The sequence below is a fragment of the Loxodonta africana genome, chromosome 2 (assembly GCF_030014295.1).
Source record: "Loxodonta africana isolate mLoxAfr1 chromosome 2, mLoxAfr1.hap2, whole genome shotgun sequence".
NCBI classification, from domain to species: domain Eukaryota; kingdom Metazoa; phylum Chordata; class Mammalia; order Proboscidea; family Elephantidae; genus Loxodonta; species Loxodonta africana.
This window is the reverse complement of record NC_087343.1, coordinates 2,769,387-2,786,417: the sequence shown is the minus strand read 5'-3', so window position 1 is coordinate 2,786,417 and position 17,031 is coordinate 2,769,387. Positions and strand designations below refer to the sequence as shown.

Sequence of the window (17,031 nt, the reverse complement as noted above, 5' to 3'; positions counted from 1 at the left end):
CTGTCAGTGGTGATTCCTTCAGTTTATTCTTTTAAAAGCTCTACTTATCTCAGGGCTTGGGATTATAACCCCCAAGGGGAATTCGTGGGTGTAAATCCCTCTTATTAACGCTGCAAAGGGTGGGAGAGTTCACCCCAAGCTCTGGAGACAAAGGCCCAAGAATGAAACAGACAAAGGCCCAAGAATGTGACACTCCATCATCAAGACAGACGTGTCTCCCCCTAAGACACTGCTCTTCCAAACAGACCGAAACTTCACGAGCAGCTCCTTGCATGGTGCAAGCGAGAGCTCAGAGCTGAAGGGGTTTAGAGCACAGAAGGACATACAGCCAGGCTCACCGTGACTCACGGGAAAGTGTGGGGCACAGCACAGCGGGCTAGGGTAGCAGGAGAGATAAGTCCCAGTGAGAAGGTCTTGGGGCCTGCGGTGGGCACTTATAGGGCACACGGAGATGAAAGGCTCACCGTGAGTCATGGGAAAGCATGGGGCACAGCGCAGCAAGATGGGGTAGCAGGGCAGCGGGCACTTACAGGACACGCAGAGATGGTCTGCTCCCACTGCACCATGCTCAGGCTCTCCTCAAGGCTCATGCACTTCTTCAGCGCCACGTCCCAGCCACAGTACGGGTCCTGGGCCCCGATGCAGGCACTGCAAACACACACCACAGAGTCAGAGGGAAGAAGACCTACCTATTCCACACCCAGCTTTTGCACACCATTCTATACCTACTTCTATTTGAAGGAGGCCTGGTATCCAAAAGGTCAGAGGTTTGGACCCACCCAATGACTCCACAGGAAGAAAGATCTGGCAATGTGCTTCCATAAAGATTACAGTCTTAGAAACCCTATGGGACAGTTTTAATCTGACTCATAAGGTTGCTATGAGTTATAATAGGCTCAACTGCATTCAACAGCAACAACCTCTACTTACCATTATCTGATAGATATCTTCCTCCACGTGTCTGTTGGATTGTTGTACTGTGGGGGTTTGCATGCTGCTGTGATACTGGAAGCTATGCCACTGGTATTGAGATACCAGGAGGGTCACCCATGGAGGACAGGTTTCAGCTGAGCTTCTAGACTCAGACAGACTAGGAAGAAGGACCTAACAGTCTACTTCTGAAAAGCATTAGCCAGTGAAAACCTCATGAATAGCAGTGGAACATTGTCTGATATAGTGCTGGAAGATGAGCCCCCCAGGTTGGAAGGCACTCAAAAGATGACAGGGGAAGAGCTGCCTCCTCAAAGTAGAGTCAACCTTAATGATGTGGATAGAGAAAAGCTTTCAGGACCTTCATTTGCTGATGTGGCACGACTCAAAATGAGAAGAAACAGCTACAAACATCCATTAATAATCGGAACCTGGAATGTACAAAGTATGAATCTAGGAAAATTGGAAATCATAAAAAATGAAATGGAAAGCATAAACATCAATATCCTAGGCATTAGTGAGCTGAAATGGACTGGTATTGGTCATTTTGAATCAGAAGATCATATAGTCTACCATGCTGGGAATGATAATAAAAGAATGATGTTGCATTCACCATCAAAAAGAACATTTCAAGATTAATCCTGAAGTACAACGCTGTCAGTATTAGGATAATATCCATATGCCTACAAGGAAGACCGGTTAATATGACTATTATTCAAATTTATACACCAACCACTAAGGCCAAAGATGAATAAACAGAAGTTTTTATCAGCTGCTGCAGTCTGAAATTGATTGAACATGCAATCAGGATGCATTGATAATCACTGGTGATGGGAATGCAAAAGCCGGAAACAAAGAAGAAGGATCAGCAGTGAGAAAATACGGCCTTGGTGATAGAAACAATGCTGGAGATGGAATGATAGAATTTTGCAAGACCAACAACTTCTTCATTGCAAATACCTTCTCTCACCAACATAAATGGCGACTGTACACATGGACCTCGCCAGATGGAATACACAGAAATCAAACTGACTACATCTGCGGAAAGAGATGATGGAAAAGCTCAATATCATCAGTCAGAACAAGGCCAGGGGCTGACTGTGGAACAGACCATCAATTGCTCATATGCACGTTCAAGCTGAAACTGAAGAAAATCAGAGCAAGTCCACGAGAGCCAAAATATAACCTTGAGTATATCCCGCCTGAATTTAGAAACCATCTCAAGAATAGATTTGATGCACTGAACACTAATGACCGAAGGCCAGACGAGTTGTGGAATGACATCAAGGCCATGATACATGAAGAAAGCAAGAGGCCATTGAAAAGACAGGAAAGAAAGAAAAGACCAAGATGAATGTCAGAGAAGACTCTGAAACTTGCTCATGAACATCGAGCAGCTAAAGAAAAAGGAAGAAATGATGAAGCAAAAGAACTGAACAGAAGATTTTAAAGGGTGTCTCGAGAAGACAAAGTATTATAATGACATGTGCAAAGACCTGGAGATAGAAAACCAAAAGGGAAGAATATGCTCGGCGTTTCTCAAGCTGAGAGAACTGAAGAGAATATTCAAGCTTCGAGTTGCAATAGTGAAGGATTCCATGGGGAAAATATTAAACGATGCAGGAAGCATCAAAAGAAGATGAAAAGAATACACAGAGTCATTATACCAAAAAGAATTAGTCAATGTTCAACCATTTCAAGAGGTAGCATATGATCAGGAACCGATGGTACTGAAGGAAGGAGTCTAAGCTGCTGTGAAGGCATTGGTGAAAAACAAGGCTCCAGGAATTGATGAAATATCAATTGAGATGTTTCAACAAATGGATGCAGCGCTGGAGGTGCTCACTTGTCTATGCCACGAAATATGGAAGATGGTTTCCTAGCAAACTGACTGGAAGGGATTCATATTTATGCCTATTTGCAAGAAAGGTGATTCAACCGAATGTGGAAATTATAGAACAATATCATTAATATCACATGCAAGCAAAATTTTGCTGAAGACCATTAAAAAAACAGCTGCAGCAGTATATCGACAGGGAACTGCCAGAAATTCAGCCTGGCTTCAGAAGAGGACATGGAACCTGGGATATGATTGCTGATGTCAGATGGATCCTGGCTGAAAGCAGAGAATACCAGAAGGATGTTTACCTGTGTTTTATTGACTGTGTGGGTCATAACAAACTATGGATAACACTGCGAAGAATGGGAATTCCAGAACACTTAATTGTGCTCATGAGGAACCTTTACATAGATCAAGAGGCAGTTTTTCGGACAGAACAAGGGGATACTGATTAGTTTAAAGTCACGAAAGGTGTGCGTCAGGGTTGTATTCTTTCACCGTACCTATTTAATCTGTATGCTGAGCAAATAATACGAGAAGCTGTACTGTATGAAGAACGGGGCATCAGGATTGGAAGAAGACTCATTAACAACCTGCATTATGCAGATGACACAGCCTTGCTTGCTGAAAGTGAAGAGGACTTGAAGCACTTACTAATGAAGATCAAAGACCACAGCCTTCAGTATGGATTGCACCTCAACATAAACAAAAATCCTCACAACTGTACCAATGAACAACTTCAAGATAAACGGAGGTAAGACTGAAGTTGTTAAGGATTTCATTTTGCTTGGATCCACAATCAACAGCCATGGAAGCAGCAGTCAAGAAATCAAACAACACATTTCACCGGGTAAATCTGCTGCAAGGATCTCTTTAAAGTGTTGAAGAGCAAAGATGTCACCATGAAGACTAAGGTGCGCCTGACCCAAGCCATGGTATTTTCAATCGCATCATATGTATGTGAAAGCTGGACAGTGAATGAGGAAGACCGAAGAAGAGTTGACACGTTTGAATTGTGGTGTTGGCGAAGAATATTGAATATGCCAAGGACTGCCAAAGGAACAAACAAGTCTGTCTTGGAAGAAGTACAACCAGAATGCTCTTTAGAAGCAAGGATGGCGAGACTATGTCTCACATGCTTTGGACATGTTATCAGGAGGGACCAGTCCCTGGAGAAGGACATCAGGCTGGGCAAAGTACAGGGTCAGCGGAAAAATGGAAAACCCTCAACGAGGTGGATTGACACAGCGGCTGCAACAATGAGCTCAGGAATAACAACAACTGAAAGGATGGCGCAGGACCAGGTAGTGTTTCCTTCTGCTGTGCATATGGTCGCTATGAGTTGGAACTGACTCGACGGCCCCTAACAACAACAACAACAACAACAATAGATATCTTTAATTTTTGTGCATAATCTTCCTATTTCCTTTAAGTTTCCATGCACAGGTTCCATATGAGCAGAATTAAGTGTTTTGGAATTCCCATTCTTCAAAATATTATCCATAATTTGTTATGATTCACACAGCTGAATGCCTTTGCATAGCCAATAATTGAGAAAGAGACGAATATAACTACACAGATTTTCTTGTCGCCTCTGTATTGTGTGCAGTTATCTCAATCCATGGTGGTTGCTATGGGAACAGACACAGATACAAGAACCAAAGTGGAAGCCACAGACACTGCTGAGGAGCAATACTTGCACTTTAAACAACTTCCCCCAAACTGTGCAAAAGCCACATTTCAAACAGCCATATTTACTTCTACTACAATCACGACTGTAGTGGTAGCTATCAGGTTGCCTGTCCATGAATTACAGTTCCCTTACTTCCAGAAGAGTGAACAAATGAGTCTTAGAAAAAATACAACCAGAGTGATCCTCAGAAACAAGGATGGCAAGACTTTCCATCTCGCTTATTCTGGACAAGTCATTAGGAAAGACTGTTCTTCTGGTAGTGCATGGTATATTCAATATTATTCACCGACATGATAATTCAAAGGCATCAACTCTTCTTCGTCTGTTGCATCTGTTTGTTGAAGCATCTAACTTGGTATTACATCAATTCCTGGAGTCTTGTTTTTTGCCAATGTCTTCAGTGCAGCTTGGACTTCTTCGGTAGCACTGGTTCGTGATAATACGCTACCTCCTTAAAAGCAAGGGTGGTGAGATTTTATCTCATGTCCCTGAAGAAGAACATCATGCTTGGTAAGGCAGAGGGTCACCGAAAAAGAGGAAGACCCTCAACGAGATGGACTGACACAGTGGCTGCTGCAACAAGCTTAAACACAGCAACGATTGTGAGGATGGCGCAGCACCAGGCAGTGTTTCGTTCTGTTGCGCATAGGGTTGCTATGAGTCGGAACTGATTTGACATCACCTAACTACACCAGGAAACACCAATTGCCAGAAAAGGACATCATCATGTTTGGCAAAGTAGAGGGTCAGCTAAAATGAGGGAAACCCTCAATGAGATGGATTGACACAACAGCCACAGCAATTGATTCAAACATACAACGATTATGGAGATGGCACAGGACTAGGCAACATTTTGTTCTGTTGTCCACAGGGTTTCCATGAATCGGAGCCTACTCAACATCAACTTAACCACAATGACAACCCCAAAGAAGGCTGAGGTGTCTTATTCCCAAGCACCACATTGCCATATACTTCAGAATCGATTCTTTTACTTTAAGAGTTGCATTATCTTTCTAGAAATACGACTGAGAAATATTCCAAGAAGTAGACAGTAACATTCCCGAGGAACGCATCGGAAGACATCCACAAGTGCTTCCAGATGTAAATCTAACCAAAACATATACTTTCTTGGGTTTTTTCTTCTGCAAAACTGGAATGACACTGCCCAACTCCCAGGGCTGTTTTGAGGGTTAAATTATATCGTATACAAATAAGAATAATAAATTTCTTCACATGGGGAAGAATACAGCCATTTTAATTAATCTTTAAATGGAATTACAGATTACTACATGCCATAGACTTCTGGAGTGTGTGAAAATATTTAGCACGGAAAATGCTAATTCTGCGAATGTCACGGGCTTTTTATTTAATAAGGCAATGTCAAACACACGATGTATTTCATTAACTGGTGTAACGCATTTTGGTTATACATTTAGATGAATTAGTAAAGATTCTTTTGACTTCTGGTGTGCGAGGGGCAGTGGCATGCTAAAGACACAAAGAAGAACACAAATGACTTTCCAGTCTAGAGAGGGAGGAAGAACTCATTCATGAATGTTGCTTAACCACACAACATGCAAAAACCATACAACATGCAAAAACCATACCAGCTGCCAAGGAGTCAACTCTGACTCGTGGCAGCCCCATGGGTCTTACAGTACAACTGTGCTCTGCAGGGTTTTCAACCACTGATTTTCAGAAGTAGGTTGTCAGGCCTTTCTTCGAGGTGCTTTTGGGTGGATTCAAACCTCCATACCTTCCGGTTAGCAGTTGATCACCTTAACCATTTGCGCTACTCAGACTCCAATGATACACATAACGAGAAACAAATATTAACCAAGAATCCCAGACAATTGGTCCTATCAGAGTCGAAGGAGAGAGAGGTGACTCAGGAGGGGTTCCACGAAGAGGTGAGGGCTCAGGTAGCTTTCGAAGGAAGATTAGCATTTCTCTGAGTCAGGAGAACATCTCTGGCCGTGATGACCCCAGGAAGGACCGCACGAAGGTCATGTGACCATACCATGATCGGGGAGGTGAGCACAGCCATGTGGCTGGCTTTAGAGAAGTGTGACAATGTGAATAGAATGTTGGGGTGTTCCTTAAGCAACAGAAATGTGGCCGCGGTGTACAGGATGTGCCAGATAGTGAAACCTACTAGGGGTTCGATTTACAAACCCCACAAAGAGCTGAGGTGCAACCACAACTGTAATAACATCATTTTAAGGTGGATAAACAAAGACAGGATCACTAGTGAAAGACACTTGTCTATGCTCACCCTGAATATTCTGCTAAAGGCTTTTAATAATTCATGTTACATGCTATGCAGTATAGATGGAGTTCATGAAATACAGTTTCAATTAGTGACTAGATTTGGATATATTAAAAAGTCTATTCACTATTGTCTTATCATTAAGTGACAATGATTTTAAAATACATTGACCAATTTTCACATTTCAATTTGCTCTTAATATTAAGTTTAAATAATTGATATGTACTATAAATAATAATAAATGACTGGTTTTTAGTTAAAATCTTAGTAGGTGGATATAACCTTCAATGTTTCCTGAAAAACCTGTTCTAAAACTGAGTAAGATTGATATGAACTTTACAGTGAAGCACTTTGGGCAAAATTAATACAAAAAAGAAAAAATAAGGGAAAGAGTGGAGGGCATTTAAAGTAAGTAAACCAAGCGTGTGTTCTGGAATCTAGTGATTTCAGTTGGCTTGGGGTCCCAGTCTTGGTATGTGACCCAGTGCAGACAGCCCAGTGTGACCCATTCATCATGTACAGATTCCTGAGCTGCTTGTCTTGGATCCCCAGGGAACCCCGATCATCTGTCATAATCACAGTCATCTCTTCGTGAACTGCTTTCTAGAACATACAAGCTTGCTGGAGAGGCCAAATCTGCCCCCAGGATGAAGATCTCCAAGGAAGGTAAACTCGGCTCCAGTGAGTTTGCTACACAGAACCAGAACCAGAACAAAGGTGGGCCCAGGGAAGACCAGTGGCCAGTGTGAGCCCTTCACAGGTGAAAGTGGATGAATCCATCATGGAAGTCAAGAGCAGAGAAAGCCACGTCCGTGTGCAGACTCAGCAGGAGGAGACTCCCTGGTCATGTCATGCAGGAAAGTGCCCTCACAGAGAATACTGGTGTCTCATATTCTCTGTTCTATCCAAAGAGAGGTAATTATAAATACCTCCCATAGTTCACTCTTCTCCCCAGACAACAAAGGATAAAAATGAAGACACAATCTCGGACTGGTGTCATACGTCTTTAAAGGAAACTTACCCATGAAAGAGGTTTAGTGGACAGAATCTCAGGGGAGTGTTGAGGGTCAACACGTCAACAGGTGCATGGGGCAAGGGTGTCCAGGAATCTACTTTAATCCTTACACAAAGGCTTACAGAACAGTAAGTGCAGAGGAAAGGTTGTATTACCCCGTTTCATTATAATTCACCCAACTTAACAGTCTTCCCACAACTTAGTGGATGAGGCTTCAGGTCGAGGAGTCCTCCCTGGCGCAGGACCCACCCAGATGTCACCTGAGGCCAACTTTCCAGAAATCGTCATGGCAGGTGTGTTCTCCACTTGAATCTGAATCTCAGGTGTCCTCCCTCAGCAAAGGTAAGCCCTTGGCTCTCCTCACACCTGGCCCTGTCTGGCCTCCATCCACGCCTGAATCTCAGCCCCTCCATGTTAGTTAGACACAAGGTCACTTGATCTAGGCATGACTGAACATCCGCTCAAAGGCGCTCCGGCCAATCAGACAGGGCATGCTCACCCCACCTACACATGCACACAATGTGCTCACGGCAGTGTCACACAAACTGGCAGAAGACTTGTTTGTCCAGACAGACCGAAGCCCAGTGACAACCTACTAGAAGGAGCGGAATTCACCCAAGGGACCCTGGACAGTACAGCTAACATAGCATCTCTCAGACAGTGAGAAGATGTTTAAAGGCAGAAAAGCAAATTCTTGACAAATCCACTTGCCTTCGGTTTATCCAGAACCAGTTATCATAGTTCTTATTATTGTTAGGTGCCATCAAGTCGGTTCTAACCCACAGTGACTCTATGTGCAACAGAACAAAACACTGCCCAGTCCTGTGCCATTCTCACAATTGTTGTTATGCACGAGCCCACTGTTGCAGCCACTGTGTCAATCTATCTTGTTGAGGGTCTTCCTCTTTTTCACTGACCCTGTAGTTTACCAAGCATGACATCCTCCAGGGACTGGTCCCTCCTGATAACATGGCCAAAGTATGTGAGACATAGTCTTGCCATCCTTGCTTCTAAGGAACATTCTGGTTGTACTTCTTCCAAGGCAGATTTGTTCCTTCTTTTGGCAGTCCATGGTATACCCAATATTCTTCTCCAACACCACAATTCAAAGTTCTTCTCCGGTCTTCCTTATTCATTGTCCAACTTTCACATGCATGGGAGTTCTCATAGAGTCGACTCCAACTCATGGTGACCTCATGTGGGATAGAGTAGAACAATGCTCCATAGGGTTTTCAATGCTAATTTTTCAGAAGTAGATCTCCAGGCCTTTTTTACAAGGCACCTCTGGGTAGAATCAAATTACAACCTTTTGGTTAGCAGCTGAATGTGTTGAACATTTGCACCATCCAGGCATTTTTTAGTTGATCCAGTGTTGATGTGAAATGTACCTGAGCTATGTTAAAAAAAAAAAAAAAGGCAAAACACACGTACAAGAGCAGTTCAGCTTTTTTCTCTCTTCTTTCTCTGTTTTTGACTTCCATCTGGGACAGAAGTCTATTTTGAAGCCCAGCCTTCAGCTGAATGTGCGGAGTGAATAAAGAGTACCCACAACAATGCCACTCAGAGGCCCCTCTACACAGGGCTGTGCGAGTAGGAATAGAAGTAACCAGCTGGTACTCGATTCCCATCACATACCAGACCCGCTGCACAGTCTCTGTCTCTCGGCCTCTTGTAACACACTCGGGTGGAACACGCATGGGTGCAAAGAGATTCAAAGACGCTGCATCACTTGCTCATACCTACACACCAAGCCAAAGTCCCAGCCAGGACCCAGTAGAATGTAGGGCTGTCAACCCTTCTGAATACGTGCTGTTTCTCAGACACGTTGTTGTTAGGTGCTGTCGAGTGGATTCCAACTATAGCAGCGCTATGCAAACAGAAGGAAACACTGCCTGGTCCTGCGCCATCCTCACCATCGTTGCTATGCTTGAGCCCATTGTCACAGCCACTGTGTCAATCCATCTCGTTGAGGGCCTCCCTCTTTTTCACTGACCCTCTACTCTATCAAACATGATGTCCTTCTCCAGGGACTGGTCCCTCCTGATAACATGTCTAAAGAACGTGAGATGAAGTCTCGCGATCCTTGTTGTCTGTACTTCTAAGACAGATGTGTTCATTCTTCTGGCAGTCCACGGTATATTCAATATTCTTCACCAACACCATAATTCAAAGGCATCAATTCTTCCTCAGTCTTCCTTATTCGTTGTCCAGCTTTCGAATGCATATGAGGCGATTGAAAACACCATGGCTTGGGTCAGGTGCACCTTGAAGAGACATCTTTGCTTTTTACCACTGTAAAGAGGTCCTTTGCAGCAGGTTCACCCAATGCGACGCGTCATATGATCTCAGACACATGGAAATGACTGTTTCCTTAAGATTCACTCCATTCCTGTGGACTCCACTGCCAACAAACTCGCAGGGAAAGTCAGTATATGACCGAGTCCAAGGTGCCATGCTCAGGACGACTGCACTGTGGAGTCTGGAGTCGAGAAAACTGCTGTGCCCTGAGCTTTACAGAGATTTAAATCCAGGAGCTCAAAAGCAGGAGGCCTGTGAAGTAGATATTAAATAGTAAAATCTTGCCATTATGAGTTCTATTAGTTCTGTTTTTCAACTGAAATACAAAAGGTTGATAATGACACCTATTTTCAAGCTTTGTGCAAGTGACGGTTTAGAATACAGATTGCCATTTAGGGAACAGGAATACAATCTCTCAGGAAACAGATCAGAAAGCTGAACCCGAAATTGTTGGCTGGCTGGTGCACAGTTAAAGAAAGAATGACAAGAAGCTATGCTAGAGGATTTGGCCTATGGAATACTTTCAGTACAATTTCTTGTTCTTATAAGCTTAATCCCTATTGTAACAAAAGTATGATTATAATAAAATACCTGGCCAAAAAAAGAGAACAATGAAAGGCACCCATAGTCCCAAACAGAGGCCTAGGGCAGGGTTGAGCATTGCAGAAGGCTGGGAAGAGGGAAAGTTGGAAAGAATGGTACTGGGTGTCCCCACAAGATGGCGCTCATATGTTTTCTTCTATTGTCTCCTTGGATCAAAATTCATAATGTTTACATCATTGCCAGAGGGGAATTTACCAATAAGATTAAACTTCTTTACTTCATGAGACTCTCTAAGGCCCTGTGACTGGCCCTGGCAATTTCGTGTTCATTATTTAGTATTCTTTTCCTTAGCAAGGATCCCTCCCAAATTGTGTAAGCTTCAGACCCCACAAACCTACTTCTGCCCAATTATCAACAGCAAACAGCAGTATGGCTCATGTTTGCTAACTCATGCCCTGCCTCCTATGCCATCACGAGGATGCCTTTTCCACCCCTGCTAGGGTTGTTGGTGTCACCTTGCCACATGGTCCCTGTGGTAATGTGCTCTTCACAGTTGTAACTAGCATGTCAGGGTATGTACTCTCAGTCTTTTTCCTCTTCTATTTTTTAAGTTACTGTAACGATGGCATCTGTATAATGTGGAGTTGCTTTCTTCAATTAATATTATATCATAATATGTGTTCATAATCATTTATTGGTGCGATGGTTAATGTTATGTATCACCTGGGCTAGGGTGTGATTCTCAGTGCTTTGGCAGACACTGGACTGGGTACTCTTCTATAATGTGATATAATGTAATCACCTTCCACATTGTGATCTGATGCAATCAGCCAATCACTTGAAAGAGGAGTTCTCTTGGGAGTACAGTCTGCCTCCAGAGCATAAATGGATGTTCCAGCAAAGATTTCTCTTGACCCTGCACTCTTCTTGGTGGCTGACATCCGGTTCCTAGGACATAAGCCTGCAGAGGCCTCCAGCCTGCCACCTGACCTGTAGATTTTAGATTCGCCAGCCCCCTCAATTGCATGAGCCATTTCCCTTTAGTAAATTTCTCCATACATATATATGTATACATACACACACACACACACGCAAACACATCTCATTGGTTTTACTCCTCTAGAGAACCCAGGCTAAGACAAAGGGCCTCAGGATAACCCATTGAGTGAATAATCCACAGAGTGAATGTATCATAACACGCAGATGAATTCCCTATTAGAAATTTAAGATTTGGACACTGGTTCTGATTTTGATATAGCTTAAAAAATAATTGGGCAGGAACGTCAAGCTGGGAGATCAGCTCCTAGTGTAGTCCAGGATCAGACTTTAATGATACATTGATTTGGAGATTAAGTTGATTCTAAGCTATTTCTAAATCTCCTTAGCTTGAATCCACAAAGGATATTCAGGACATCTTATTTATTCCAGAATTTCACATTAGACTCTGAGCCCCAGGAGGCAGGCAGTGCTGCCCATCTGTCACTGTACACCCAGGGCCTGGCTTGGTGCTAGGCATGGATGAAGTTCAGTAAATACATGATGAATGAGTTCACTAAAGAGAGGCTGTGGTCTTTGAGAGGGTCGACCAAAGCCAATGCAAATGAAAGTTCAAGACACTGAGATCTGAAAAATATAAATTCATATGGAGGGGAGATTTACAGTGTTTGTAAAATGGGTGCCGTCAAAACACCCTTCTCAATGTTGATGCCCATCATAACTGGACATCCAAGGATGCTGTCTTAGTTTTCTAGGGCTTCTGTAACAGAACCACCTCAAGTAGCTGGCTTTTAAGATAGAAATTTATCTCCTCACAGTTCTGGGGACTAAAAGTCCAAATCAGGGTCTTGACTCCTTCTGTGGGCATCTCTCCTAGTTCCTGGTGTCTGCCCTCAGTCCCTGTGTCCCTGGTGTCCATCTTCCCCTGTGTGTCTCTGTGTCTAGTCTGCTCTTTTTATAACTCAGCGTGATTAGGTTTAGGACCCACCCTATTCTGATACAACCACATTAACATAACAAAAGAAAACTCTATTCCCAAACAAGGTCATATTTACAGGTACGGGGGTTAGGATCTCAACACATATTTGGGGGGACACAATTCAATCCACAACAGATGTCCTGCTGGAGATGAACCATGTGGGAATCCCAGCACTTCTCTCTAAGCTTTGTGTGTTTCTCCCACTGGGAGGATGCTGTCCTTCAAGAATACTTAATAAAGTGCCAATCTATTAACTCTACCATTTAAAACTTCGCCCTTTCAGATAGTAAAGGCTCTGAAGTTACCTAATTTCCATACTAATTTTCTCAATGAGGTGTTAATTTCATTGACCTAATGGCACTATTAGAGGCCAACTAAAAGAAAAAAAAAAATTTTTTTTTTTTTTTTTAGGTGCCTGTTCACTCAAATGGAGCCAAAACCTTTTTTTTTTTTTTTCTCTTAATGGTTTCATTTACCCCTCCAGTTTTGTAAAGCAAAATTTGAAAGCCATGACTCTTCCGCTTTCTATTTAGGCCGAGATTCTTCCAGTTCTCAGCTTTTCTCTCCACAATGCGTCCTGAGCACTTCTTGGCTTTCAGGTGTGTCTTCAATTGGTGTCTACAGACTGTAGCCAGGTCTGTCCTCCTCCTTGTAAGACACCACTCACAAGGGATTAGGGCCCACTCAATCCAGTATGACCTTGTTAACTGATAACATCTTCGAAGACCCTATATCCAAACAAGGTCACAGGTACAAGGGTTAGGACTTCAACATATCTTTTTGGGCGATATCATTCAACCCATAAAACCCACCATTGCATTGCCAATGCCCAGCAATGCCATGTCAATGAACACGCTCTACCGGACCCACCGCAGAGAAGAACAAAGGCCGTGGTGTGCACAAAGCAGCATTGAGAGGTGATGCTCACGTCACTGTGATGGTCATTGCTTCTTGTCGCACGATGGGGCGAAGGGCTGGGCCAGAACGTTCATTTGCTCATCTTGACAGGAGGTGGTGTTTATTGATAATGACAGCTAAGAATCATGGGCAGCGCAATGCCCCAGGGGCTGATGAAGGGTTATCATTAGTCTCTGTAATTCTTACACCTAATACCCGACAAGGTAGGAATTTATGCCCACTTTTTAGATGACAAAACTGAGTTATTGAGAGGTTGTCATTGCCTACAGAGCTCATGCAGCCCCATATACCATTCCATCCACTCCTCACCAAGTATGATTGGAATTAAAAAGGAAGGGAGGCTAGCTCGGAGAGGCTAGAAACTTACCCAGCTCACCCACTTAGAAAGAGATGACGTTAGAATTCAGACAGACTCACCTGACCACAGAGCCCGCAGGTATGAAAGCAGCTTTCTCCTTGTGTGGAACTGGTGTCATAACGTGTAATGGTTTTTCAGAGTCTATAGTTTTTTGTTTCTGGTTTTAGGTAACTGCAGTCACTTTGCAGGTAGGAAAACAATGAAATTTCACTTGCTCAAATTTGAGATTTTTGAAATGTTGCTCCAGGTATTTTGTAAAGTAACATTCAGAAATATCATAAATTCAGAAATATCAGAAATATCTAGAGCTGTTGTAACAGAAATACCACAAATAGGTGGCTTTTAAAAATGGAAATTTATTGTCCTACAGCTTTGGAGGCTGAAAGTTCCTAGCAGGGCTTCAGCCCTAGAAGAAGTCCCTCCTTGTTGGTAGCCCCCAGTGTTCCTAAGCTTTTAGATGGGTACTCCCCCATGGCCTCGCCCCCCTGTGTGTCTGTGTCTGTTCACCCTTTTCATATCACTCAGATGGGATTAGGTTCAGGACCCACCCTACTCCTGTGTGCCATCATTAACACAACAAAGGAGAACTTCTTATTCCCAGAGCCCCATCCATAGGAAAAGGGGTTAGAATTTCAACATATGCTTTGGGGAGGCAAATTCAATCCATGTTGTTGTTGTTGTTAGGTGCCATCAAATCAGTTCTGACTCAGTGACCCTATGAAAAACAGAACAAAATACTGCCTAATCCTGCGCCATCCTCACAATTGTTATGCTTGAGTCCGTTGCTGCAGACAGTGTGTCAATCCATCTCCTTGAGGGTCTTCCTCTTTTTTGCTGACTCTGTAGTTTACCAAGCATGATGTCCATCTCCAGGAACTGGTCCCTCCTGATAACATGTCCAAAGTATGTGAGACATAGTCTTGCCATCCTTGTTTCTAATAAGCATTCTGGCTGTACTTCCAAGAACGAATTTTTTGTTCTTCTGGCAGTTCATGGTATTTTCAGTATTCTTCGCCAACAGCATAATTCAACGGGATCAATTCTTCTTAGGTCTTCCTTATTCATTGTCCAGCTTTCCACACATGTATGAGGCAGCTGAAAACACCATGGCTTTGGGTCAGGTGCACCTTAGTCCTTAAAGTGACATCTTTGCTTTTTAATACTTTAAATAGGTCTTTAGAAGCAGATTTGCCCAGTGCAATATGTCTTTTGATTTATTGACTGCTGCTTCCATGAGTGTTGATTGTGGATACAAGGAAAACGAAATCCTTGACAACATCAATCTTTTCTCCATTTAACATGATGTTGCTCATTGGTCCAGTTGTGAGGACTTTTGTTTTCTTTATGTTGAGGTATAATCCATACTGAAGGCTGTGGTCTTTGGTTTTCATCAGTAAGTGCTTCAAGTCCTCTTCACTTTCAGCAAGCAAGGTCATGTCATGTGAATAACGCAGGTTGTTAATGAGTCTTCCTCCAATCCTGATGCCCCGTTCTTCTTCAATCCATAGCACTGACTAATATTGGGAGACCAAGGGTGAAACAGTGCTGGAGCCATTTCTCTGAGTGTGATGCCCGCGTTGTTCTAGAAGCCACAGTGTGAACGCAAAATCCAAGGTGGGCCCTAGAGTCATGTGCTGCAGGCTTTGAACCCTGGTTTCCCATCTCGAGCTGTGACCTTGGCGGGGTCCCTAAAATCTCATCTGAAAAGTGGAGGTGACATTCTTTTTAAACTCTCAGAGCTGCTATGAAGATTAAGGGAAACCGTGACAAGGTCTAGTGCAGCGCCAAACGCATAGGAGAAACTTGTGAAAGCCCAGGAATTGTTGTCACCTGTAAATATTTTAACAGGCATCAAACTGTGCCTTGCCTTGGGGGAGAAGATATTCAAAAACTAAATAAATAAAAAGTGAAAACTTGATTTTGAAGGAGACACAAGTAATGTAGTTAAGTTCAAATTATCTTATCACTTTAAAATTCATTTATAAAATTTATTCCCAGTTATAAATAACCTTATTGATATGTTACTATGGAAACAATAATTAGCAAAAAAATTATTAGTCAATTTTTATTCAGTTCCTATTCACTACAGTACTTTTGGCATATTTCTGGAAAATCATAATTGTTTTGGTCAAATAAAATGCCATCATTTCTCATAATTAATTTAAAAAACCTAGACATGCAAATATTAGGCTTTTTTAGAAAGGATTCTTTTCTCTAACCAGTTGCTGTCAGGTCAGCTCTGACTCATGGCACCCCCATGTTTGTCAGAGTAGAACTGTGCTTCATAGGATTTGCTGTGGCTGGTTTTTCAGAAGTTGATCACCAGGCTTTTCTTCCAAGGCACCTCTGGGTAGACTCGAATCTCCAACCTTTTGAATAGCAACCCAGTGCGTTTCACCCTTTGTACCACAAAGGGACTCCATGCTTTTCTGTAGCTAGTGTTAATTAGTGAGGTTTTCCTGCCTTTCTACAGGAGAATAAGTAAGAAATACATTGGAAAGAATCCGTAGTGATTCTTGGGTTGAACACTCTCTTTGCTCAGATAGCATATTTAAGGGTCTGACACAAATGAGCCCACTCCGTGTGTGGCCACACAGAAGACAGCAATGTCTCCATTTATAATAAGCTAGAGCTCTGGCTGCTTTCTCTGAGCATGTGGACAAGCAAACAGCAGGGAGATTCAGCTCTGGATAGAATGCGATACTCTTGTCCTCCCAAGAACCAGTCAAAACAGACAAGGGGCTTGTTCTTGAACAGAGAGAGGACACTGTGGGCTCCTCCCACTTCGATGCCTGGCACTGGTGGCCCCTGCAGACTCACTGTTGGGCTTGAAGGGCAGCTGCATGAGATGGGAGCTGGCAAGACGCCTCCTGTTAGGGACTGAACTGTGTCCCCAAAAGATGTGCTGCAGTCCTAACCTCAATACCTGTGAAAGGGACCTTGTTTGGAAACAGGATCTTTGACGATGTTACCAGTTAACATGAGGTCATACTGGAGTAGGGTGGGTCCTAATCCAATCTAAGTGGCATCTTATAAACGAGGAGAAAAGGCTTAGAGACATCCATGGGAGAAGGATGGCCATGGCACGATGGAGGCAGACACAGCTGTAAACCAAGGGACATCAGGGGTTGCCAGGACCCACCAGAAGCCAGGAGAGAGGCAGGGAGAAGATTCTTCCTCAGAGCCCCAAAA

At 43.2% G+C, this 17,031-nt stretch overlaps 1 protein-coding gene across 1 annotated transcript in view; it reads right to left on the bottom strand.

Annotated features, from left to right (window-relative positions):
- SEMA5A (semaphorin 5A) overlaps positions 1–17,031 on the bottom strand; it is a 354,982-nt gene that overhangs the window by 100,070 nt on the left and 237,881 nt on the right. Inside the window, exon 11 of the mRNA XM_003407895.4 lies at positions 531–648. Coding sequence (XP_003407943.2) covers positions 531–648 — 118 coding nt within the window. The remainder of the gene's footprint in view (positions 1–530; positions 649–17,031) is intronic.